Below are 23927 nucleotides of genomic sequence, written 5' to 3' on the forward strand. Positions count from 1 at the left end.
GTGGCCGGAGGTAGCCCGTAGCTGGATAGCCTCCTTCATATATCATGTCGCCCGATTCGATCCACATGTTGTCCCAAATTGAACCGGACCGGACCGGACCATATCAATAGATGCCCGCTTAGTTGGTCACTACTTATTTACAAACCATTTCATTGTGTAACAATTTTTCCTACCTAGCTTCCTAAATCTATTAATTAATCAACCAAAAAAAACAAATTAATTAGTACTAGTATATTACAACTTTTGACCTCAGTTCTTACAACATTTCCAACTCTATTATCGACAAATCAAACTGAATACCGATATGTATGGATCACCAAGTGTCTTAATTATACATATTTCATAGTTATACACTAATTTAATTATAGTACTACCTTTTTACATGGATCGATTTACATGTGTTACCGTACTAACTATATATATTATGCTAACACGTTTCAGTAATTGCCATTAACATTCTTGGGCAGTTTCAATCTACTAACAAAAAAGTAGTAATGCATTTTCTTGATTCAAAGCAGATCAATGCAAGAGATCAAAATATTAATTCATCTTTTCTTTTTGCAGATTGATTCAAAATGAGTGCACCAGAAGGATCAAAGTCTGAATCTCCAAAGCTGAACAAGAGAATCTTGTCATCCTTGTCCAAGAGATCAGTCATTGCACATCTTTGGCATGACATTGAAGTTGGTAAATTCATTAATCTCAATTTTATATTTGACACCTTAATTATGTTAATTAAATTATTTAATTAGATCACACCATGTTTTTGTTTCACTGCAGGAGCTGAAGCACCTCATATTCTCAATTGCGTAGGTCTTCGAGCCACGTGTCCCTTAATACAACGACATATTTATGTCATGAGGGCCTAATTTTCCCTTATGGTCGACAGAAAAAGCCATGTGAAATTATAATTTTCCTACTAGTGTGCATGTTTTTTATTTTTAAGAAGAAAACGCGAAATGATGTTGTTTTATGAAATTTTTTAACTTTTGTTGTGAAATTACAATTTTATCGTTGGATCAATATATTTGATTAACTTAGTTTTGATACTATTAAAGAGTATGTGGTTGGACAGGTTGTGGAGATAACAAAAGGAAGTAAAGTCAAATATGAACTTGACAAGAAAACTGGCCTCATAAAGGTTGGTTGCTTGATATAACCATTGCTTCCATCAAAGATACAATTCACTAATTTATAGTAATTGATTTCATCAAAAATATAATTCACTAGTGATGTTATTCGACTATAACATCCTTGCTATGATTTCAATCAAATAAAAATCAATTCATTTACTAGTGATATAGTAAAACATGAAAGTATGATTTTTCTTATAACGATTATATCCATCATCATTGGAATCAATAAGTGAAGATAATATAAATAATTGAGGAATTATAATATAGTTAATTTATCATTTTTAGTAAAATTTTAAAAAAAAGTACTCTTTCTTCTTATTGTTGTTTTAAACCTTTTTCAGGTTGATCGTATTCTGTACTCGTCAGTGGTATATCCCCACAACTATGGTTTCATCCCACGCACACTATGCGAAGACAATGACCCCATCGACGTTTTGGTTCTCATGCAGGTCCCTACATTATGAATGTTTCTTTCTCTTTCTCTGTTTCTTAAAAATAGTATTTTTTTGCCAATTTTGATACTTCCTTAAAATTAGTCGATTCTCATTTATAAACTATACTCAGTACTATTACTTTCACTATATCAGCCTATTTATCTTTACATTCAAACTCGTAAAATAATTATTATCAATATTAGGTTTGAGGTGACACCTTATTTTACTCACCACACCTAATGTTTTTATTAAAATCCATGTCATAAACAGGAGCCCGTCTGTCCGGGCAGCATGCTGAGGTGCAGGCCTATCGGGTTGATGCCAATGGTCGACCAGGTATGCACGGTGCATCCATTCTAATTAAATATAAAAGAATAATTATAATCACATCGATTAATTAACTAAACGGACAAAACGACAAAAAAACAGGGGGAGAAAGATGATAAGCTGATAGCAGTATGCGCTGATGATCCAGAATACAGACACTACACTGACATCAAACAGCTCGCTCCTCATCGACTCATGGAAATTCGACGATTTTTCGAAGATTGTAATTATTTTAATTATTTGTCACGTTTAATTTCAATTGCTATGTAATCACTCTAATTAAATGTATGTGTTCAGATAAAAAGAATGAAAATAAAGAGGTGGCCGTGAACGACTTCTTGCCTCCGGCCGCTGCGCTTGAAACTATTCAACAATCCATGTGAGTCAAAAGCATGAAAATCGGTTGAATTCCGTTCTATCTCGTGATTGCTGGATGTTGTTTTATGTGTGAGCATATGCTCACTAGATGTGGCGTCCACGTATAATTTCACGAATGTCATATCAGAATGTAATTTAAAAAAAAATAAAATTATATAGCTTCAAAAAAATTAAATCAAAGGTTGATTTTTTAGGTTGAGTCGAAACCTAAAATTTGACCAAACTTTATGCTTTTTTTCGATAATTTACCATTTTTGACATTTCAAAAAATCATGCACAGCTACAATTTTATGCAGAAAATCATAGCTTTTATTTTTTGGCAAAAAATGGAACATAGTTCTTGTAACTCTTGTTATTGATATGTTGTGTGCAGTGATCTATATGCTGAATATATTTTGCTAACCCTGAAGAAATGAGGCATCAAAAGTCAACAGTTTTTGGGAGGAGATGAAGCTGATTACGACTTAATAAATGAGTGCTACTTAGTATTATAATTAAATAAAATTCGCCCATATTTTTTTCATTATTAAGTTTGGGGTATAGTTGTAAGTTTATTGATTTCTTCTGTATAGAATCTGAGTTTTGCCAGGCAATATATAGTTTGTATTTTGAACTGGTTGTATTTACCGAGTTCCATAGATCAATATATGGTATTAATAAGGAATTTGACGAAATACATGTTGACAATACGTTTGGACCATCAAACCCGCACTCTTGCAAAAATGGGCATCAAACTTGCACTCTGCAAACACGATTTTGAACATATCTTGTTATAAAAAATATTGATTTATTAGGATGCACGACAATAGTTTGTGTATATCTTATTATAAAAAATATGGATTTATTTTGATGCACTAAATATTGAATGGTCAAATGAACTACAATTGGAAAGATCTTGGTAGAAAAGTTATTTTAGACTTTAATTTCTAATTTATGAAATAGCTCTAAAAAAAATAGTATGAAAATGGGCCCTAAACACAATAAGCATCATATACTCATATATACCCAACTAAATTAAGAATAAATGAACTTCTAATGACAACACAACATAACTTAGTAATGCATTTCCCCTTTAATCAATAGATCAAATGTTGGAGTCATTCCGAACAACAAGTTTTGTTTTGTTTCAAATAAGTTTATATCTTATTTTTCGCACTCTACATCAGTAGTGTTATGATTTTATTCATTATTATTATATACTAAAAGATTATAAATACAACAAATTCTATTTAACATTAATTACAAGAGATTACTGTTTAGAAAACTAATGTTATCACCCGTATGTACGGGACATAAGATTTTCAAATAGGAAAAATAAATTCGTAGATTTTAAAAAAAGAGGATAAAGAGAATATAATACTATAGTTAAAAATATATATTAATTGTAATAAGTATTCATAACACTATAAACACTTAAAAAACATTATAAACAATAACAAAAAAGATAAATATATTTCTCTCACCCCACTTAAAATGAAACATTTCGTATTTGACAAATGATTTTATACAATTTTAGTTTTTAATATAAGTGGAGTAAAATAAAATAAACAACAAAGGAAAGATGTGCGACTAAGGAGGATCAAAGAGTATGATATAGTACAATAAAAAAGAAATGTGCGACTAAGGATAAAAGAGGAAAAAATCATATAAACTGAATAAATAAATAGTTCAACCGTTTTGATCAACAAAACACAGATATTCATAAATAAGAAAAAGATTTAGAAAAATAACAACAATCTAGTAGTTCATAAGTTTTGAAAAACTTCTTTATGAATAACATTAACAGTGGAATCAACCCTTACTATCATTCCGAACAACAAGTTTTGTTTTGTTTCAAATAAGTTTATATCTTATTTTCTGCATTCTACGTCATTTTATGATTTTATTTATTATTATTATTATTATATACTAAAAGATTATAAATACAACAAATTCTTGTTTAACATTAATTAAAAGAGATTAGTGTTTAGAAAATTGTTGCAATGCCGGAAAAACTCAAAAATTAAATAAGTAAAGTTTGACGAAAATGTAGGAATTAAAATTGAAATTAAGGATAAGGACTATTGAAATTAATATAATCTATATTTATCCATCCCTTGAATTGTTGGTGAAGATATTGCATAAGTTTGACCCACAAAGCTTTAAAATAGATTTATGAATAATAAGTTGAAACAATATTCTTTTGGTTGAAATAAATGAAAATGTGTTTTAGTGGCATCACTTGTTCTTAACTATTCAATAATAAAGGGTGTTACTACTTAAATCTATAATCCTAATTCCAAAGAATTAATCCAAATGATTATAATAATAAAAATTAATTAAAAGAAAGTGAAAATTAAAGTAAAATAGAATTAATAGAGTTTCCATGTATAAAATCAATTGAGTCTTGGATTTGGTCCGATATAATTAAGCACGAGAAATTAAACACGAATTGAATAAAAAAAAGGAAAAATAAAAGAAAAAGAAAGAGCGACGAACAGAGAAGAAGAGAGATCGGAATTCGGAAACGAAGGTGTGAAGGCGATCCGATTCAAAATTCAACTGAGGAAGCAGTGGAATTGCTTCCGATTCACGACGACGACGACTGCTGCAATTAATTAATCCTCTCCGATTCATTTCACTAAATCCAATTTCCGCATTTGAGCTCGAGATTTAGGGAATGTGGTTTCCGCAATTGGAGAGGTAGGGCGGTCGATGTCGGCGTCTCCAACCCTAGGCGGCGCATCCCGCTGCGGCTGGGTGCTGGGGCCTTCGCTCGACAAGATCATCAAAAATGTGGCCTGGAGGAAGCACTCTCAGCTCGTTTCCGCCTCCAAATCCGCTCTCGACAAGCTCGAATCTCTCTCCGACGACCCCTCCGATCCCGCCTCCTGCTCCCCTCTCTACGGCCTCTCCTCCTCCGATGCCGACCTCCTGCTTCAGCCGCTCATCGCCGCGCTCGAATCGGCCTACCCTAAGGTCGTCGAGCCGGCTCTCGATTGCGCCTTCCGTCTCTTCTCATTTGGCCTCATCCGCGGCTGCGAGATCAAGGAGGATGCCTCGATTATCTACCGGATCGTTGATTCCGCCTGCAAATGTGCTGCAATTGCCGATGAGGCGATTGAGCTGGCGGTGCTGAAGGTTTTGCTGGCGGCAGTTCGATCTCCGTGCAATCGCATTCTCGGTGATTGCCTAATCTATATTGTTAGGTCTTGCTACAATGTGTACCTCGGCGGCCACAGTGGTACCAATCAGATCTGTGCCAAGGCTGTACTTGCGCAGATGATGATCATTGTTTTCACTCGAACGCAGGAGAATTCGATGCACGTTGATGTGAAGAACGTTTCGGTTTTTGAATTGCTCGAGTTTGCGGATAGGAATCTTAATGAAGGGAGTTCTATACATTTCGCTCAGACCTTTATCAATGAGATTATGGAGTGTAAGGATAGCCCTTTTATGGTGAAATCGCCTACGGAGTTGCAAAATGGTTCCAAAGCTTCTGAAGAAATGCCTGATGAGGAAAGCAGAAAATCTGTTGATGAGAGTGCTGATGTGAGCGAGTATAGTACGATTAGGGAGGATGGTTTTATGCTCTTCAAGAATTTATGCAAGTTGTCTATGAAATTTTCATCACAGGAGAGTTCTGATGATCAGATTCTGCTGAGGGGAAAAACCCTCTCCTTGGAGCTCTTGAACGTGGTCATGGGAAATGCAGGGCCAATCTGGCGTACAAATGAGAGGCAAGTACCAAGCTGTAGAATGATTCATGTGGACCTAATTGAACATGATCTCTAGTTAGCATTTTTGGCTAAATCAATAGGGAGATCTCTGCATAAGTATCTATGTGGATTAAGATTAGTTCTCCTACAAAGTTGATCGAATTTGCCTTGATAGATTAATAGATTAGTCAAGATAGTAGGATGAACGAGTATGGTGCTGAGTCTGTGTCTATTGAGCTTCTTTAGCAGGGAGGTGATGTGAATGGAAAGACCCTAATCTTCCCAAGATGAGTTGCAACATTAGCCCTTTTGAAACTCAAAACTTTATCTTCATGATTCTTAATAACTGGCTGAAGTGAAGGGAATCATACTTGCAGTTGCACACATAATTTCTTGATTATTAAGAGGTTTTCTCTTTCTTGTATATTAGGGGAATGTTTTGTTTATGAAGTAGCTAATATGTTCTTCTGTTTCTTGTATGTTAGGGGAATGTTTTGTTTACGAAGTAGCTAATATGTTCTTCTCTAACAGGTTTCTTAATGCTGTCAAGCAATACCTGTGTCTGTCATTGTTGAAGAACAGTGGACAATCTGTAATGTCTATTTTTCAACTTCTTTGTTCAATATTTTGGAACCTATTGTTGAAATTTAGGTCTGGGTTGAAATCAGAGATTGGAATTTTCTTTCCCATGTTGATTCTTCGAGTACTAGAGAATGTGCTCCAGCCTAGTTTCTTGCAGAAGATGACTGTTTTGAGTTTATTAGAGAAGATCTCTCAGGATCCACAGATTGTTATTGATATTTTTGTCAACTACGATTGCGATGTGGATGCTCCCAACATATTTGAAAGGTACAGAGAGTTTGATCCCAAATTGTTGTTGTTTTTGGTATATTTTAACTAGTAAATAATTTCCTTTAGCAGACCAAATACTTACAGGATTTCAATAGCCTTTTACAGTATTCTATAGCTTGTGCCAATTTTTAATTCCCATAGATTTTTGCAGGTCTGTCAATGGCCTTCTAAAAACTGCTCTAGGTCCACCGCCTGGTTCCGTTTCCTCCTTGTCTCCCATCCAAGATATGACATTTCGTCATGAATCAGTTAAGTGTCTAGTGAGGATAATTAAATCAATGGGATCATGGATGGACCAACAGCTGAAAGTTGGAGAATATAATCCAACAAAGACCTCTGATAATGAAAACATGGTTGAGAGTCCGAATTACCACAATGATGATGCAACTAATGCTGATTTTGAACTGCACCCAGAAGCAAACTCTGAAATTTATGATGCTGCAACACTGGAGCAGCGTAGAGCTCATAAGTTGGAAATTCAGGTTTGCGTATTATTTCTCTTTAAGTAATTTATCTGTGTCCTCAAGAATTCTAAAGTAGGAGTCAAATTTTTGGGTAACTTAATGTCAGAATAGGGTTGCATTCTAACAATGCAAATATTTAACATGTAAAACTAAGAGTCAAAATTTTCTTATAGTGGAAGACTGGTATGATTTTGGACATTTCAGTGATTATGTCAGTGTAATGAATGCAGAAAGGTACTGCGCTGTTCAATAGAAAACCATCAAAGGGAATTGAGTTCTTGATAAAAGCCAAAAAAGTTGGTAGCTCCCCTGAAGAAGTGGCTCATTTTCTGAAAACTACTTCTGGCCTGAATGAAAGTATGATAGGTGATTATTTTGGTGAGCGGGAGGAATTCCCTATGAAAGTCATGCACGCTTATGTTGATTCCTTCAACTTTGAGAAGATGGGCTTTGGTGAAGCAATACGATTCTTTCTAAGAGGATTTAGGCTACCTGGAGAAGCACAAAAGATCGACCGCATCATGGAAAAGTTTGCAGAGCGCTATTGTAAATGCAATCCGAACTCGTTCACCAGCGCAGATACGGCTTATGTCCTTGCTTACTCTGTCATAATGCTCAATACCGATGCCCATAATAGTATGGTAAAGGATAAGGTGCATTTCTAATACTTCAGTAGTTTCCTTTCTATTCTGTCAATGTTTCCAGGAATGTTTCTAATTTGTTTGAAAGGGGAAAGTAACATGCTTCTAGACTTTTAGTAATGAGCTCTGTGACAATATTATTGGAAATAAAGTGCATGTATGCTTAATGACAAGAATTCGAACAGTTTGGTTGCATAGTATATAGTCTTATTTCTTTTTGGCATCCCTGTGCTATCTCCCAGCATAGAAGTCAAACTATGTACTACTGAAGTATTCTCTTTTAACTTGATGCCTTCATTGTAATCTTATTTAGATTCACGATTCAATATTCTCTTCGGTATGCTTTACTATGCACGCATTATGATATTCTTTCTTCACTCTGCATTCTGACTTCTGCAACACTTTAGTCTATATAACTTTAGTAAGGTAATATCTATACTCTGCATTCTGCAACACTTTAGTCTATATAACTTTAGTACGGTAATATCTATTTTATTTAGAATGAGATCTTTAAATTTTAAGCAAAAGAGTTCTTTACTAGTTTGAGTATAATTTTTCCTTCCCCATAATTTTATGAAATTAATTAAAAACCATTATATGTAGATGGTCTTAATTTGCATGATTTGATCTTTTCGTTCTAAATAAACTTTTCAGAAGCGTTCTTTGACATGCTTCCTCTTTGTTGGTGAACTCTAAGCCATTATTATCTGCTAGAAGCATGGTCCAGAAACATATAAATTGGATATCATAGCACCTTAGACGTACTAAACAATTGAATAATTCCTTGTGGACATTCATAATCTAAGCTTGCATGGACCCAAGATGTCCCATGTATCTCGAATTCTCGGACCCATTTTTATGTTCATGAATAGGCAAAAGATGTGAAAGTAGAAGTGTTTTACTTACACTGCACTTGTTTTCCCCAGTTCTAGCTACTCCTTGATTTGGTTTTGTTTGTAAGTGTGGGCTTCTTCTGACTTATATTGAGATTGGGTTTTGACTTTGAAGATGACCAAGGCTGATTTCATTCGGAATAACCGAGGCATAGATGACGGCAAGGACCTATCTGAGGATTACTTGGGCACTCTGTATGACCATATTGTGAAAAATGAGATTAAAATGAAGCCTGATCCTTCTGCTCCACAAAGCAAACAAGGAAACAGCCTGAATAAACTGCTGGGCTTAGATGGTATACTCAATCTGGTGTGGAAGCAGCCTGAAGAAAAAGCACTGGGTGCAAACGGATATCTGTTAAAACATATCCAGGAACAGTTTAAAGCAAAATCTGCAAAATCAGAGTATGATCCAGTTACACTTTACAGTAGTTTGCTAGACTATTTTTGTATTAGATATTTGTTATCTAGAACCAGTATCAGGCTATCATCTACTTGGAATAGGAAGTGGCCTAAACGGAACTATCAGTTGAAATTATTCAATGCAATTGGAGTAAACTATAATGCAATGTTATCATGTTTCTGGTTTTTCATTCTGAGGGTGTACTACTTTGCAGAATTTTCTTAAGTATTCCCTTTTTCTTCTGCAGAGTTGTTTATCATGCTGTAGCAGATCCTGCAATATTGAGGTTCATGGTTGAAGTTTGTTGGGGCCCAATGCTTGCTGCATTTAGTGTAACTCTGGACCAGAGTGATGACAAGGAGGCTACTTCTCAGTGCTTACAGGGCTTCCGAAATGCTGTGCATGTTACAGCAGTGATGGGGATGCAAACCCAGAGGGATGCTTTTGTTACCACTGTCGCCAAATTTACTTACCTCCATTGTGCTGCAGATATGAAACAAAAAAATGTAGATGCAGTGAAGGTATATGTCAATTTGATCCTTCAATAAATAAACCACTTGTGTGATATCTGCTTACCTTTAACTCAAGTGTCAAGACCACCATGACGAGTATAATATTTATGTGTGGTTTCCGTTATCTCGATGAATGTATGCGCTGATTGTATGGGTATTTTGGTAATATGAAGTATTTATATTCCATGAAAGTGAACTGAGGCAAACTGTGTTTCCTTTTCAGGCCATTATATCAATTGCTATTGAAGATGGCAATAACCTTCAGGAATCATGGGAACACATTTTGACATGTTTATCCCGGTTTGAGAATCTACAGCTCTTGGGAGAGGGAGCACCATCTGATTCATCCTTCCTTAATACATCGAACTCAGAACACGATGATGTTACATTAAGAAATGTGAATTATCCATCCCTGAAGAGAAAAGGAACACTCCAGAACCCAGCTGTAATGGCAGTTGTTCGAGGGGGCTCTTACGATAGCACCTCTCTTGGAAAAAACACTCCTGGTCTTGTTTCTCCAGAGCAGATCAATCATTTCATTTCAAACTTGTATTTGCTTGACCAAATAGGGAATTTTGAACTAAACCACATTTTCGCTCATAGCCAAAGGTTAAATAGTGAAGCAATTGTGTCCTTTGTAACGGCACTCTGCAAAGTCTCCATGTTAGAATTGCAGTCTCCAACTGATCCACGCGTGTTTAGCCTCACAAAACTCGTGGAAGTTGCGTAAGATCCTTTCCTGAATTGAAAGTAATGATTAATCTTAGTGCTGTGCTTGTGTCATTTAGATTGGGAAATAAAACAAATTGATGCCTTTGTTTTGCAGACATTATAACATGAATCGCATAAGACTTGTGTGGTCCCGGATATGGAGTGTCCTTTCCGATTTTTTTGTGGCGGTTGGGTTGTCAGAAAATCTGTCTGTTGCAATCTTTGTTATGGACTCACTGCGGCAACTTGCTATGAAATTCCTAGAACGAGAAGAACTGGCAAATTACAACTTTCAAAATGAATTTTTGATACCCTTTGCAGTTGTGATGCAGAAAAGTAATTCCACAGAGATCAGAGAGTTAATAGTTCGATGTATCTCTCAAATGGTCCTCAGTCGTGTTGGTAACATAAAATCTGGATGGAAGAGTGTTTTCACGGTAATGTTTTATTTCACATTTAATCATGGATGCTTTCATTTCCAAGTATCTTTCATATAGGTTTTTATGGAACTTCCATGGAAGTTCATGTTACACTTTGTTGTCCAGCTACCAGTGAGACTATCTTTTAGATTTTTGAGATGGCTAATAGTTGTAGAAGGTGCATACTTTTGTTCAGACTGATTAATGAACTTCCTTAATTCATCGAGTTTTAGTAAAGATTGAAATAACGCCCTTGCTTCTTAGATTATATTTTGAACCATATTGTGATGCCTTGGTTGGCCTTTGAAATGTGATTTCAGGTTTTTACAGCGGCTGCAGCTGATGAAAGGAAGAGCATAGTCTTGTTGGCCTTTGAAACAATGGAGAAAATAGTGCGGGAATATTTCCCCTACATAACTGAGACAGAAGCTTTGATTTTTACAGATTGTGTCAAGTGCCTCATCACCTTCACAAATAGTAAATTTAACAGTGATGTCAGCCTCAATGCTATTGCTTTTCTGCGGTTCTGCGCCGTCAAACTTGCAGATGGTGGACTTGTTTGTAGGGAAAAAAGTAAGGAGGATGATTCTTGCAGTCAAGGTTTAAATGAAAATGCTGCCGATAGTCAAACTTGCACAGACAAGGATGACTATGTTGCGAATTTCTGGATTCCCTTGCTCTCAGGTATTTAATTTAATTGATAATCATTCTGGTGGCAGTCTAGCCAGAAATGGTTGTATCTCTGGTCACAAAAAATGTCTTGTTTTTTTCTGATGTCGTTGTAGTCTTGTTTCTATTGGTGGATATAACAAATTTACCGATTGATACCCCTTGCTTTAGGTTATTGATTTTTTTTATTATTTCAACTTCAGGACTATCAAAATTGACATCAGATCCTCGAGCAGCCATCAGAAAGGGTGCTCTGGAAGTCCTGTTCAATATTTTAAAGGATCATGGTCAACTTTTTACACAACCATTCTGGGCTAATGTTTTCAATTGCGCGATCTTTCCCATATTCAGAATCAGTGTTGACATTAAAGATTCTGGTCCCTTACATCCCGAGGGGAATGTATGGGATTCTGAAACTTCTATAGTTGCAGCAGAGTGTCTGATTGACTTATTTGTCCATTTCTTCGATATGGTAAGAACCCAGATGCATGGAGTAGTATCCATACTAGTGGGGTTTATGAAAAGTCCAGGTCAAGGCCCCTCAAGTGCAGCGGTAGCTGCTTTGATGCGTTTGGCTAATGATTTAGGGAGCAAACTCTCCGAAGATGAGTGGCAAGATATCGTTCTCTGTTTGAAAGAGGCTGCTGGTTCCAGTCTGCCTGAATTTGCGAAGCTTCTGAAAACCATGGACAGCATTGAGATTCCAGATGTTTCTCAGCCCGATAATGAAATGGAATTGTCTACCGGCCGTGGAGTAAATAATGATGGCTCTGAGGATAATAACGAAAACCTTCAAACTGTGGCATATATTGTATCAAGGATGAAAGTCCATATTAATATACAGCTACTTGTTATACAGGTTCACGCTCTATCTTTCTCTGAGTCGTGCGTTTACCAGCATGCCAAATCTTTTTTCTTAAACTCAATTTTCGATAGCTCGTTGAAGTTTCATGCTGATCTTTCTCCTTACTCACAGGTTGTGACTGATATTTACAAGATCCACTGGAAGTCCCTGTCTCCAAATATTGTCACCACAGTACTCGGAATCTTTTCATCAACATCGTCTCACTCCCACGATTTGAACACCCAAACGTCATTACTGCTCAAGTTAGACAGAGCATGCTCTATGCTGGAGATCTCAGGTCCACCACTCGTTCACTTTGAAAACGAGTCATACAAGAGCTACCTAAACTTCTTGCACGATCTACTAGTGAACAGTCCATCTCTGTCCCAGGAGAAGAACGTGGAAGGCGAGCTCGTTTCTGTATGCAAGCAAGTGCTGCAGACATACCTGGGGTGCAGTGGATTCGAATACGTATCACAGGATAAACCCAGGGCAAACTGTGTTCTCCCACTGGGCTCCGCGAAGAAGGAGGAACTAGCAGCTCGGACGCCTCTAGTTCTGTCAGTTATGCGGATTCTGGGCAGTCTAGAGAGGGATTCGTTCAGGAGGCATGTTTCTCAGCTGTTTCCGTTGCTGGTGGGTCTCGTGCGAAGCGAGCATAGTTCGATGGAAGTGCAGAGGGTTTTGAGCAGTATATTTCAGTCGTGTATAGGTCCTTTAGTATGTAAGTGAGGCTTGTTTATGTATAGAGTATAAATTGAGATTCTTCTGTTGCCTCATTCATTATCGATAGGGATATTGTTTTGATGCTTGAAGATTCTATATTGAGGAACAAAGCCATTTTGGGTTACTTCAGAAATATATGCATTCATACTAAACTAATTTTGGCTACACTAGCATTCTTTATCTCACCTGCTTACCAATTATGCATTAATTCTCGTGCCTTTATTTTTATGGTATATTACAATTATAAACTTAACAAATATATTATGTGTTGAACAATTTTAATGCTATTTGACTAGATTTTCAGATTTTGGCATTTAATTTTCAAATTTTTGTGATATTGAAAGACTATATTTTTATGCAATTTAAGATTTTTCGGATCGGATCAGATTTCGAATTCAGATTTTCAGACAATGTGGATCGGATTCATTTCTCATAAAATTTTGGTTTTTCGGATCAGATTCATTTTTCATAAAAATTTAAATTCTCGGATTGGATCAAATTAGACAAAATTCTTATATCTTTGACTCAACGAGTTTGGTTTCCCATAGAATTGTGGTTCGTGTCATTTCTTCGTCCATTATGATAATCATTCACTATTGGTCGATGAACCACAAACTACGACACTCTTCACGATTTCTAATTCCCGAATCCGGCTTCCGCCATGGAAAGTAAAGTGATTACTGATTACTGCATCCACAAATCAAAGATTCGAGAATGATGAAAAGGAAAAGTATTAGTAATAAAGAAAAATCCCACAATTAAGGGAAGATTTTGAAAATAAAAAACAAAACAAAAAAACGGAAATTCAAAATGTAAACAGACGAAACAACCAATCATCACAATTTCAAACACCCAAATAAAAACACGCTGTAAAAGTGTAAACACAAAAAAAATCATTCCATCTCTCTTCTTCTCCATCTCCTTTCTCTCTCTACAATTCACTCCAAAATCAATCACAGATTCACAATGAGCTCCGTTTTCCACCTCCACAGAAACGAATCCCTCCCTCTCTCGCAATCCGAGGCCTCCTCAGCCCCGGGGATCCGCCGCCGCCTCTCCTCCCTCTCGCTAAATCTGAAGATCCAGCCGTCCTCCTCCTCCGCCGCCGCCGCCTGGGCGATGCGCCGCTCCAAATCCATCTCCGCCATGGGCGAATACGCCGGCAGCTCGGTGCGGAGGTGGTGGGGATGGGGATGGGGCTGGATCCTCGCCAGAAAACCTACCTTCGCCGCCGATCTGGAGATGAACGAGGACGAGGCCGCCGCGATCGGCAGCCACAGCAGGGGCAGCTGGCGCCACGTCATCCACAAGGTCGCGTCGCAGCTGCGGCGCAAGCTGCGAGGATCGGACGGCGTCGGCCTGCCGCAGACGTTCCGCTACGATTCGTTCAATTACGCGAAGAATTTCGACGACGGAAGGTCCGCCGCTTCTCTCATTCACTGAATCTACCGTTCCGATTATGTTGATATATCATATATTCGCTGCTGTGATTTCTGTCGACTGGATTCATTCAATCACGCGTTGTTTGTAGCATATTATGTGAATTTGTATGATATTCTTTGAATTGATTGATTAGTTTGGTTTGTAATTGGTGGAATTTTGAAGATAAACGCGTAATTGTAAAATGCTCGGCTACAGTCTGGATTCGGTTCTGGCCGTCGGTGCAAAATTTATTTATTTATTGTTGCCTATGTCGGTGGCACATTTTTGCTAATAATTTCTCAATTAATCCGTTTTCACAAGCTACTTACTGATGCTAAGGAAAACGCATTATCAATTAAGTTAACTTGTAAAGTGTTAGATGCTGGTACTATTAATGAAAAGTAAAAATGGTTTCTCATCTAAGTCTTCGATTCATTGATTGCATTATCGATCAAGTTCCTAGAGGGCTTCATGTGTACGAGTTTAACAAACATACACACACCAATAATGGTTTCTCATTGACTCGTGAGTGTAATGATTCAATTCTTCGATCACCTAATTGCGAGGAAAGTGTATTACCGATTAAGTTAACTTGCAGAAAGCTTGACGTGACAAAATTAGTTTGACGAACCTTCGATTTCCTGCTTGTAGACTTGTAGTAGGTGGAAACAACATCACTTATTGGAAAGTTAAATTAATTAACTAGTTGCTGATTAAATTAGATTAAATTGAATTTTAATGCAATAATAGGAAGAGAATGACAAGTTAACAAAGGATGCACATGGTTGTAATAATTGGAATTTGGTATTAGTCATTGAAAGGCATATGCTACTCATACTAATGACAGGTCATCCAACTTGAGGGTGACGAGGAAATTAAAGTATGTCCACGCTGTCTCATTTCATGAATCGGTGATGCCAATTTTAATCGAAACGGGCCCGTTTATCGCCGATTGGGGACCATTGACTATAAATTCGGGCCGAATCAGTAACCGAAAAAAAATTAAGTGGTCTTGTTACGTTTTTAAAAAAATGAAATTGTAAACGTTGTAGGCCGGTTCTGCTGGATTAATGGCTGAAACAAAAATAAACATCAACAACCATCTTCCGCAAAATTAGAAACTAATGATTTCTTTGAAGCCTTTTTCATTTATTTTTAAGAAACCAGAAAAAACGTCTTATCAACTAAGACGCGTTATTGTCATTGGTCACCGAAAGTTCTAACTAAGGCACCCTTCATCTTAATATGAAACGACAAAAGTCCTATTTCATTAGGTGTTACCTTAAAGGAATAATTCCATCCTTAATGCTTGGGAGAATATCTAAGTCATAGTTCCATTGAAATAAAGGAAATTGGGAATTATGGAGTGGCATGAATAGATTAATTGGGTAGTTGGGTCTCGATTGAGAATACTTAAATTGGGTCCCTCATTTAATATGGACAATTGCATAAAGAATTAATTGAACACCTTCATCATCTCAATCATTAACCCACATGGCACATGTATTCAAGAATTAGAGGAGATTTGGGCCAATATTTTACTAAGCTGTATATATATATATTGTCATTGTGTGCATGTTTTCACACAATTCTGTTGCAAGAGATTGCAATTGCAAATGATACTGCAAGTGGAATATAATGCTATAAATCATAGCAAATGCAATACCTTAGAGAATCTACAAATACTCTGTTATCGCTTGTAAATATTGATTGCATTTTGTTAAATACACATGTACTATATGATATTGGTATATCCAACAGAAAAAAAATAAATCAAAAGAAAGACAAAATTACAACACTATAAATAGATTACCAAGCATCCGCTGCTGTAGTAGTTCACTAATCTAAATTACAACATTCCTATCTCCAGTATGAAGGTCACAACCTGTCTAGTTTCGCAGAGACACGAGTACCGTCCCAAGTACTTGAACACGCATCACTTTAAGAGGCATATTTAGCCGAACCTTGTCTAACATTCTTCTTCCTGTACACCGCGCCCTAGTCCTATGCAAGTCGGGCTAACGGTTTAATAGGTCAATCGGGATTGAATTGATGGGTGAAGGTCAGGTAAGGGGTATGCTGTCTCACTAGACCTGATGATAAAATCTCTACTTCAATAAACTAATGAAATAATGGATTTCTATTATAAACATAGAGAGAGCTTCACTTGTTGTGATAAATCTAGAAGGCAAAAAAAGTTGTGTTAAATACCTGTGGCGAGTTTAAAGCGAAAAGCTAAGGGCTTCCGGAGCGTCTCTCATGCTCATATTCAAGCTGTTTCGCATCGTGCGCCTTCCGATGCCAGCATTACCCTTTGTCATCATAGCAACGAATTCCCCATAATCGATCCTTCCATCCTGGAATCATGTACCGGGGAAGATTATCTAAACTCATATCCATGATAAATTACTTGCATCGCTCAACAAAAGCAGGGGGACTTACGTTATCTTGGTCAACTTCTTTGATGATATCTTCAATGAAGTTATCCGACATGTGTTGTTCTTCGCAAGCTTGCTGGAGTTCATCAAATGTAATATAGCCACTTCCATCTTTGTCAAAATAATGAAACGCTGCCAAAAGATGTTCCTCACGCTCGAGTTTATTCAAGTGCATTGTCGCTGCTATAAATTCTCCGTAATCAATCGTCCCACTGTTGTCTACATCAGCCTGCAAGCATAATAACAATTCAACTATGAATGACAGAAACTTTAAACATATTGATAAAAAAATCTTACTGAAGAACCGAACAAGAAGCATACAGACTATAAACTTATTGACAAGATACGCCCATACCGCATCCATAAGATCACGAATTTCTGTATCCTTCAATGTGGAACCATATTTCCTCAAACCAGCTTTGAGTTCGTCAAATGTGATTGCGCCACTGTTGTCAGTGTCCATGGCCGTAAACATCTCTCTTAAGCCGGCTATCTCCTCTTCTGACAAGCTTTCAGCTATTACCTGGAGCAAGAGTAGAATCCCATTTATTTCTATTTCCTAAATCTTGACTGACAACAGAATCAAAACGGATGAGAACCTTCAAAGAAAAATGCTATAAATATTTAACTGCGCCCGTTACTTACCCTCAAAGCCATTTTCTTCAACCTATTCATTGCAGAAAATTGCTTAAGGCGAGAAAGTACAGCCGCGTCCAAGGCTCTGTCAGGAGCAACGCCATTTTCAGATATCCAAGGATGACCTAGTATGGTTTTCAAGCAAGAAAAGCATTAAAGATGTTTTTGTAGTGTAGTGCAAACAACGATCATGTGCAGTCGCACAGGCTGAAGGATTGCTGATTGACATACGAAGTGGAAAATACGATATTAAAGATAGGGTAGCAAACACACTTAATACTTGATGAGCAGTTGCACGGTCTGCAGGATGCATGCATAGCATCTTCCGAATAAGATCCTTAGCACTCTCCGATATCAGTGGCCATGGGTCGGATTCAAAGTCAATGTGACCCTTCAAAACAGCATCAAATATCCCCTGCTGTGTTTCTGAACAACCAACATAAATCATCAGTTTGGAATTTGGATACGAATCTCTAAAGCAAGGGGATGTAAAAACTCATTACCAGCCCAAAACGGAGGCACACCACTAAGCAATATGTAGAGGATGACTCCTGCTGTCCACACATCAGCTTGTGGCCCGTAATGCTTCAACAGAACTTCAGGTGCAACATAATACGGGCTTCCGACCACATCAGTGAAAATCTGCCCTGAAGAAGCAAACAGTGTACGAAGTTAAACAGACATCCGAAGCAATTAGAAGTGGTAATTAGCTACTAATACCTGGCTTGAAGAAAACAGAGAGTCCAAAATCAATAGCTTTAAGAGAGAAATCATCATCCTTGTTAACCAACAAGAAATTCTCCGGTTTAAGATCTCTATGCATAACTCCGAGCGAATGGCAAGCCTCAACAACACCAACGACGATCTTAGTCAGCTCAGCCGCCTTCTGCTCCGTGTAGTGCCCCCTCTGTATAATCCGGTCAAACAATTCACCTCCATTGCAAAGCTCCATGACAATGTGGACATACAGAGTGTCCTCGTACGCCCCCTTAATCGTGACGATATTCTTGTGACCAGCCAGATGGTGCATTATCTGGATCTCCCTCCTAACATCCTCCACATCCTCCTTGGAGATCAGCTTCCTCTTCGTTATCGATTTACAAGCGAATTGTAAACCCGTGGCGATCTCAGTGCAGAGATAAGTCGTACCGAACTGCCCCTGCCCGAGTTTATGCCCGAGCACGTATAGATCCCGGATATTGGCCGTCTTGTGGCCCATGACGAAGTGAGCCTGGTTGGCCATGCCTCGGGTCATGACGATGCTGCTGCTGTGGCTGTCTTTGCTGGGGCAAATCACCGGCGGCAAACTATGCTCCTTTTTAGGGCTGGGGTGGGCGTCTTCACCGCTCCGGGAGGAGGAATCGGACTTCGAATTCAGCTGCTCTTCCGGCTCACTATACACCTCTGAAGGCTTGTCTCCCAATGATCCACGGCATGTATTGCCCATCAAACCTTAAATCTCTCTCTGCCCCTTTCCACCATCCAATTATTCTTCCCCCCCCCCTTTTTTCTGGAAATTATGAATTCAATCATACAATTACACGCCAATTAATCAACGGAAAAACTCAATTAAAAGCTAATTCAGCGCAATAAACAGAAATGGCGATGGAGATCGGATGAATAATCAAACCAATAAGCATAAATAGATGATTGCGGAAATGGTAAAGGAAAATGAATATTGGAGAGCGAAGGAGAAGGAAACGTACGCAGATGATTGAGCAGATGCGGAGATGGATTGATGGAGAGGAAATGAAGAGGCTTTGTAGATCTCGAGATGAAATTGAAGCATTACCGGGAAAAATGGGGAGAGAGGGATTGATTGAGTCAAAGGAATTCGTATATATATGTGTGTCGGACCGCTGCGCGTTTAATCCGTCAACTGCTTACTGCTGTATGCCTGTATACATACATCATACATACATATATTTATTTTTTAAATATCACATATATTTCAAAAATAAATACTAATATGCCATGAATTTCTTTTTTTTAATTTGCTATGAATTTGCATTTAATTCTCCTTCTCAGTACTTACTACATAATATAATTTAGTGTAGTTTTTTTATTATTGAAATAAGAATATGTTATGCCTATGCATTTTGTATGTAATACTAGTCCACAAAAATAATTTTATTTTTTCTATTTTAATTTCTCTATAAAAGTATTTTTTTTTTCTAATATGTTTCATTTAATTTTCCACTAATATTTCTCTAATCATTTTTTCTCTTTATAGTTAATTCTCCATCCGCCCGTCATTATGAGACTCATTTTATGTCGACACGAATTTTAAAAAATATTAAGAAAGAAAATTAAGAGAATATAGGTCCAACTTATATATATATATATATATATATATATATATATATTTTAAATAAAATATGAGTAGAATGAGTTAATAAAATGTAAAACCCTATTATCATTTATAATAAAAATGAATCAAAACACTTATTCATGAACGGACTAAAATGATAAAACAATTATCCTCACGAACCGAGGAAGTAGTAACTAATTAATTCATAAATAGATGAATTCATATTTAAATAAAATATTTAGAGTCCTAACTATTAATTATAAACAACTATAAGTCTAACAAAAAAGTAGGAAGCTACCAAAAAAAAGAGAAAAAAGGTAAGGATATTTTATACTCTACTAGAAAATAAAGAAGTATTAATATAAATCTAACTTTAGAATTACCCAAACGTCACTTTCCATTAGGTTAAAAAATCAATTTATCCAAAAATAAGAAATTTAAAGCTGTTGCTTATTATTTCTACCAAAATGACTGAAACTCCCCAAAGCTTCATTTTTGGTCCATTTCTTGTCCACCCGACCCTGCCTTTGTCTGGCACCGGCCAAGCCCCCGTTGCCTTTGTCGCTGGCTGCTCGATGATAGCCAACTAGCTCCTCACCCCTCCGCTCGCAGGTCTGCATACCCGAAAAAAACACAATGTTTTCATCTGATGAGAAGAAGGATGACAATATCTGAGCAGAAACTACGAACAATTGGAGTGGTTATATATACTTACAGTCCCGTGAACATTTTGATGCTGTCGTAGAAAAACCATTGCAACGTAACGACAGGACCCACCGTTGCAATTCTAACGGAGAGACTTCTGGTGAACAGATTGGCAAGCCCGATCTTCTTTATCGCCTGAAAGAAAAACACGGGCGACATATATATTTGTATACGAGGACCAATATGAACGGATTTGATCGATCCTAGCGAAATACCTGCAGTATACTTGGAGCCTTTTTGTTGTAAAGAGATGAAACTATGTTGTCAGCAGGATTGGAGATCACAGCACCAACAATCCCAGCTGAATACCCGGCTAGACACGTCACAGCAAGTTGCTGGGGTATCGAGCAATCTTCTCTCTTTCTTCGTATAACTTTGCGATGCATTAGATCCACGGAGTGCTCAAATGTTGTGAACATGAACATGGAGACTGCCAAAAACAAGGATGGCGGTCAGCAGTAGCAAAAGTGAAGCTATCGTACATGAAAACACGTATATTCTCAGCCATGGGTTATAACGCCCTAGTGATCTTTAGATGTCGGTATGGAGGTAATCACGTAATGCAGCGAGCAAAGAATGCTTTTAGTGGAAAAGGTCATGTTTCTGGGCTTCATGGGGACTGATGTATCCTATAGTTCGTATCTATAGATGAACAATATCTCCAACGAATTCGGGAACAAACTTTTTAGAGCCCAAGAACTAAAAATGTAAGAGCAAGCACATTAAGCAATGAAATAAAAGAAGACGATTGCAGCAAAGGTGCTTACATGGAAGGTTACGGCCCCAGAGTGGAAGCAGTCCTCTGTACAATCTGCAAACAATTTTAACGCAGCACGTGTCAATGTTTCCCAAGGTGAGATTTCAACTAAACTTGATGGGGTTAGCTTTAGTTACCCGTAAAACCCTTCTTTAGTGTAAACTTTAGGAAATCCATCAGCCAAGCCATTGGCGAAACGTGGCTGCGACTGGACTCGAACTTTGACAGCTTCAAATGGGCAGAGAGCAATGTCAGCAAAGACTTGAGCAGAGGCAGCGCTGAGGAAGAATATGACACCCTTGTTCTGATTCACCAGTAGATCGCCATAAAGTTTCTTGAAATATTCGTAGAGACCAAACTTGCATCCACCTTGTACACCATAACCAATAAGTTTTCCGGACCAACCTCTCCAAAGAGCCGAAGCACCTTCTTCTCGGCAAAGAGTACTGAACCCTGATATGATGCCATTATATTTCACTGGATTCACCTGAAACGTGCAAATCAGCAAATGTAGCACTGAAAAACACAACCAGGGCACATCATCGCAATTAGGGAGTACGAACTTAAACATGAAGTGATGAAACACAATCATCGATAAAACACACACACACACAACCAGGGCACATCCCCCTCCACACCACCATCACCTTTGTTCTCTTTTTCTTCTAATTTTCAGCAACATTTCTCATCTGAAAACAAATAAGCACTCAGGAACCTAACTATATAAGCTACACAGCGAAAATCATCTTGACATAACCATTGAACATGGCATAACTCTATTAAGAAAACAAGGGGGAAATGAAGGGATTACCTAACTGTAATACATGAACTGTCAACATAAACATAATTCTATTCAGAAAATTCATTTCTTTCAGATAGTAAAAGGCTCCACAGCGGGATTTCTAGGCCCGAAATCTCAATTAGGGCTTTACGAACTGACACATGATTGTGTATTGCAATCAACAAGATTCAAAACAATTAAAAAAACACACAACAAGGGCACATCCCCCCCCCCCCCACCCCCCTCTTTCTCTTCGAATTCTCAGCAACATTTCTCATCTGAAGACAAGGTAGCACTAAAGAACCGAATAAGAAGCTACGCACAATAAAAATCATCGCGACATAACATAACCAAAGAACATTACAAGATTCTATTCAGAAAACAAGGGACAAATGAAGGAATTGACCAACTGTAATGCATGTTTCAACATATGCATAATTCTATTCAGAAAAACACTTCTTTAGAATATTAGAAGGCTCCACATTGAGATTTCTAGGCCCAAAACATAATCAGGAATCACGAACTGAAACGTGAAACGCAATCATCTCGAGTCAAAACCGAAAAACACAACCAGGGCACATCACCATCACCACCTCTTTTTCTTCTAATTTCCAGCAACATTTATCATCTCATAACAAGGTAGCACTCAGGGACCTTAAGCTACACACGACGGAAATCATTTCGACATAACCTAAGAACACCACACAATTCTACTCAGAAAACAAGCAGAAATTGAAGAAATCTACCAACTGCAACAAACATAACACAATTCTACCCAGAAATTCATTTCTTCCGAATTCTAGAAGGCTCCACATTCGGATTTCTATGCCCAAAATCACAATTAGAACTTAAGAACAAATGCAATCATCGTCAAAAACAGATGAAGCTGGAGATCGTAAACGGAGCAAAACCTGCATGTTAACCTTCAACACATCGAGAGGGGTGATGGCGAGATGCGTAGCTCCGGCGCTGAGCATTCCTCCCGCCGCGCACACCCCGTAATACCCCTTGGAAAACTCCTCGATGTTGCGCCGCCGCCGCCACGTCTCCATCCCCAAATTCCCGTCGCTTGAAACGAATTCAGCACCGCTCGATCATACTCGCAGCTAAGCCTGTTCAATTCAATTCAATTCGATTCGATTCGACATCAGAGCCGCGAAATTGCAGGAACCAGTCGTATATAGCAGCTACTTTTTATTGTCGTTGTTGTTGTGAAATTGATCCACGTTTCCATGCTGAGACCCGCAAAATTAGAAGGGCTTTAATTCATCTTCAAACATGCAGAGGAAAGTTGCAATCTTTTGCATCAATTGGACTTTGGAGCCCTAATTAATCATAGATTATGGTGTGATTAATGGACTCTTAAAGCTTTGATTTTGGGCATCAAAATTGCACATATCATTCCCTCTCTCATTACTCCAAGGCCCAATCCAAGAGATTCCAAATTCTTGATTTCATTTTTGTTTCTTGTGCTATCAAACACAATATTTTCTAAATTCGATTGATAAGTAATCCACAAATATGTACTACTAAATTTTATGTTCATATAAAAAAACATAAATCTTTTAGATGCTTGCACAATAAAAAGTGGTTTAATTGGTCCGCAATTCGAAATCGAACCAATTAGTTTTTTCAGTTCTATAGTTCACCAATTTAACGTGCTTAAATCAAACATTGAAATTAAAGCCCAACCGATCAAACCAACTAGCCTGGTTCGGCTTCAGTATCCATAATCCCACAAAAACCTCCTGCCACATCACTATGACTTTT

At 37.6% G+C, this 23927-nt stretch overlaps 5 protein-coding genes across 7 annotated transcripts; 3 read left to right on the plus strand and 2 right to left on the minus strand.

The window, feature by feature from the left end:
• Positions 1–445: 445 nt before the first annotated feature.
• On the plus strand, positions 446–2949 carry LOC125215743 (soluble inorganic pyrophosphatase 3-like). 2 transcript variants are annotated; one of them, XM_048117274.1, is made up of 9 exons: positions 446–488; positions 565–687; positions 781–809; positions 1076–1141; positions 1478–1585; positions 1841–1906; positions 2000–2120; positions 2195–2276; positions 2649–2949. In XM_048117274.1, the coding sequence occupies exons 2-9, from the start codon at positions 576–578 to the stop codon at positions 2689–2691; spliced, it is 627 nt and encodes a 208-aa protein (XP_047973231.1). In that variant the 5' UTR covers positions 446–488; positions 565–575; the 3' UTR covers positions 2692–2949. The 2 variants fall into 2 exon arrangements, with proteins under 2 accessions (XP_047973231.1, XP_047973232.1); XM_048117275.1 differs by having other exon boundaries at positions 456–491.
• Positions 2950–4690: 1741 nt separating this feature from the next.
• LOC125211738 (brefeldin A-inhibited guanine nucleotide-exchange protein 1-like) lies at positions 4691–13280 on the plus strand. The gene is made up of 11 exons (XM_048111652.1): positions 4691–5994; positions 6505–6822; positions 6977–7307; positions 7520–7942; positions 8939–9228; positions 9474–9747; positions 9962–10464; positions 10565–10886; positions 11189–11552; positions 11741–12396; positions 12514–13280. The coding sequence occupies exons 1-11, from the start codon at positions 4970–4972 to the stop codon at positions 13111–13113; spliced, it is 5106 nt and encodes a 1701-aa protein (XP_047967609.1). The 5' UTR covers positions 4691–4969; the 3' UTR covers positions 13114–13280.
• A 688-nt stretch (positions 13281–13968) lies between these two features.
• Positions 13969–14821, plus strand: LOC125212006. Its single transcript, XM_048112006.1, has one exon. The coding sequence runs from the start codon at positions 14074–14076 to the stop codon at positions 14548–14550; it is 477 nt and encodes a 158-aa protein (XP_047967963.1). The 5' UTR covers positions 13969–14073; the 3' UTR covers positions 14551–14821.
• Positions 14822–16312: 1491 nt separating this feature from the next.
• On the minus strand, positions 16313–19422 carry LOC125212004 (calcium-dependent protein kinase 26-like). 2 transcript variants are annotated; one of them, XM_048112005.1, is made up of 9 exons: positions 19310–19418; positions 18324–19113; positions 18107–18250; positions 17877–18029; positions 17613–17728; positions 17323–17490; positions 16972–17196; positions 16741–16886; positions 16313–16622 (listed from the first exon to the last, which is right to left on the minus strand). In XM_048112005.1, the coding sequence occupies exons 2-8, from the start codon at positions 19048–19050 to the stop codon at positions 16752–16754; spliced, it is 1668 nt and encodes a 555-aa protein (XP_047967962.1). In that variant the 5' UTR covers positions 19051–19113; positions 19310–19418; the 3' UTR covers positions 16313–16622; positions 16741–16751. The 2 variants fall into 2 exon arrangements, with proteins under 2 accessions (XP_047967962.1, XP_047967961.1); XM_048112004.1 differs by having other exon boundaries at positions 16972–17490; positions 19310–19422.
• Positions 19423–20253: 831 nt separating this feature from the next.
• On the minus strand, positions 20254–23493 carry LOC125211065 (mitochondrial phosphate carrier protein 1, mitochondrial). Its single transcript, XM_048110746.1, has 6 exons — positions 23069–23493; positions 21514–21863; positions 21387–21430; positions 20835–21049; positions 20630–20754; positions 20254–20528 (listed from the first exon to the last, which is right to left on the minus strand). Exons 1-6 carry the CDS (start codon positions 23207–23209, stop codon positions 20501–20503), a joined length of 903 nt encoding a protein of 300 aa, XP_047966703.1. The 5' UTR covers positions 23210–23493; the 3' UTR covers positions 20254–20500.
• Between the last annotated feature and the right edge of the window lie 434 nt (positions 23494–23927).

The sequence above is a fragment of the Salvia hispanica genome, chromosome 3 (assembly GCF_023119035.1).
Source record: "Salvia hispanica cultivar TCC Black 2014 chromosome 3, UniMelb_Shisp_WGS_1.0, whole genome shotgun sequence".
NCBI classification, from domain to species: domain Eukaryota; kingdom Viridiplantae; phylum Streptophyta; class Magnoliopsida; order Lamiales; family Lamiaceae; genus Salvia; species Salvia hispanica.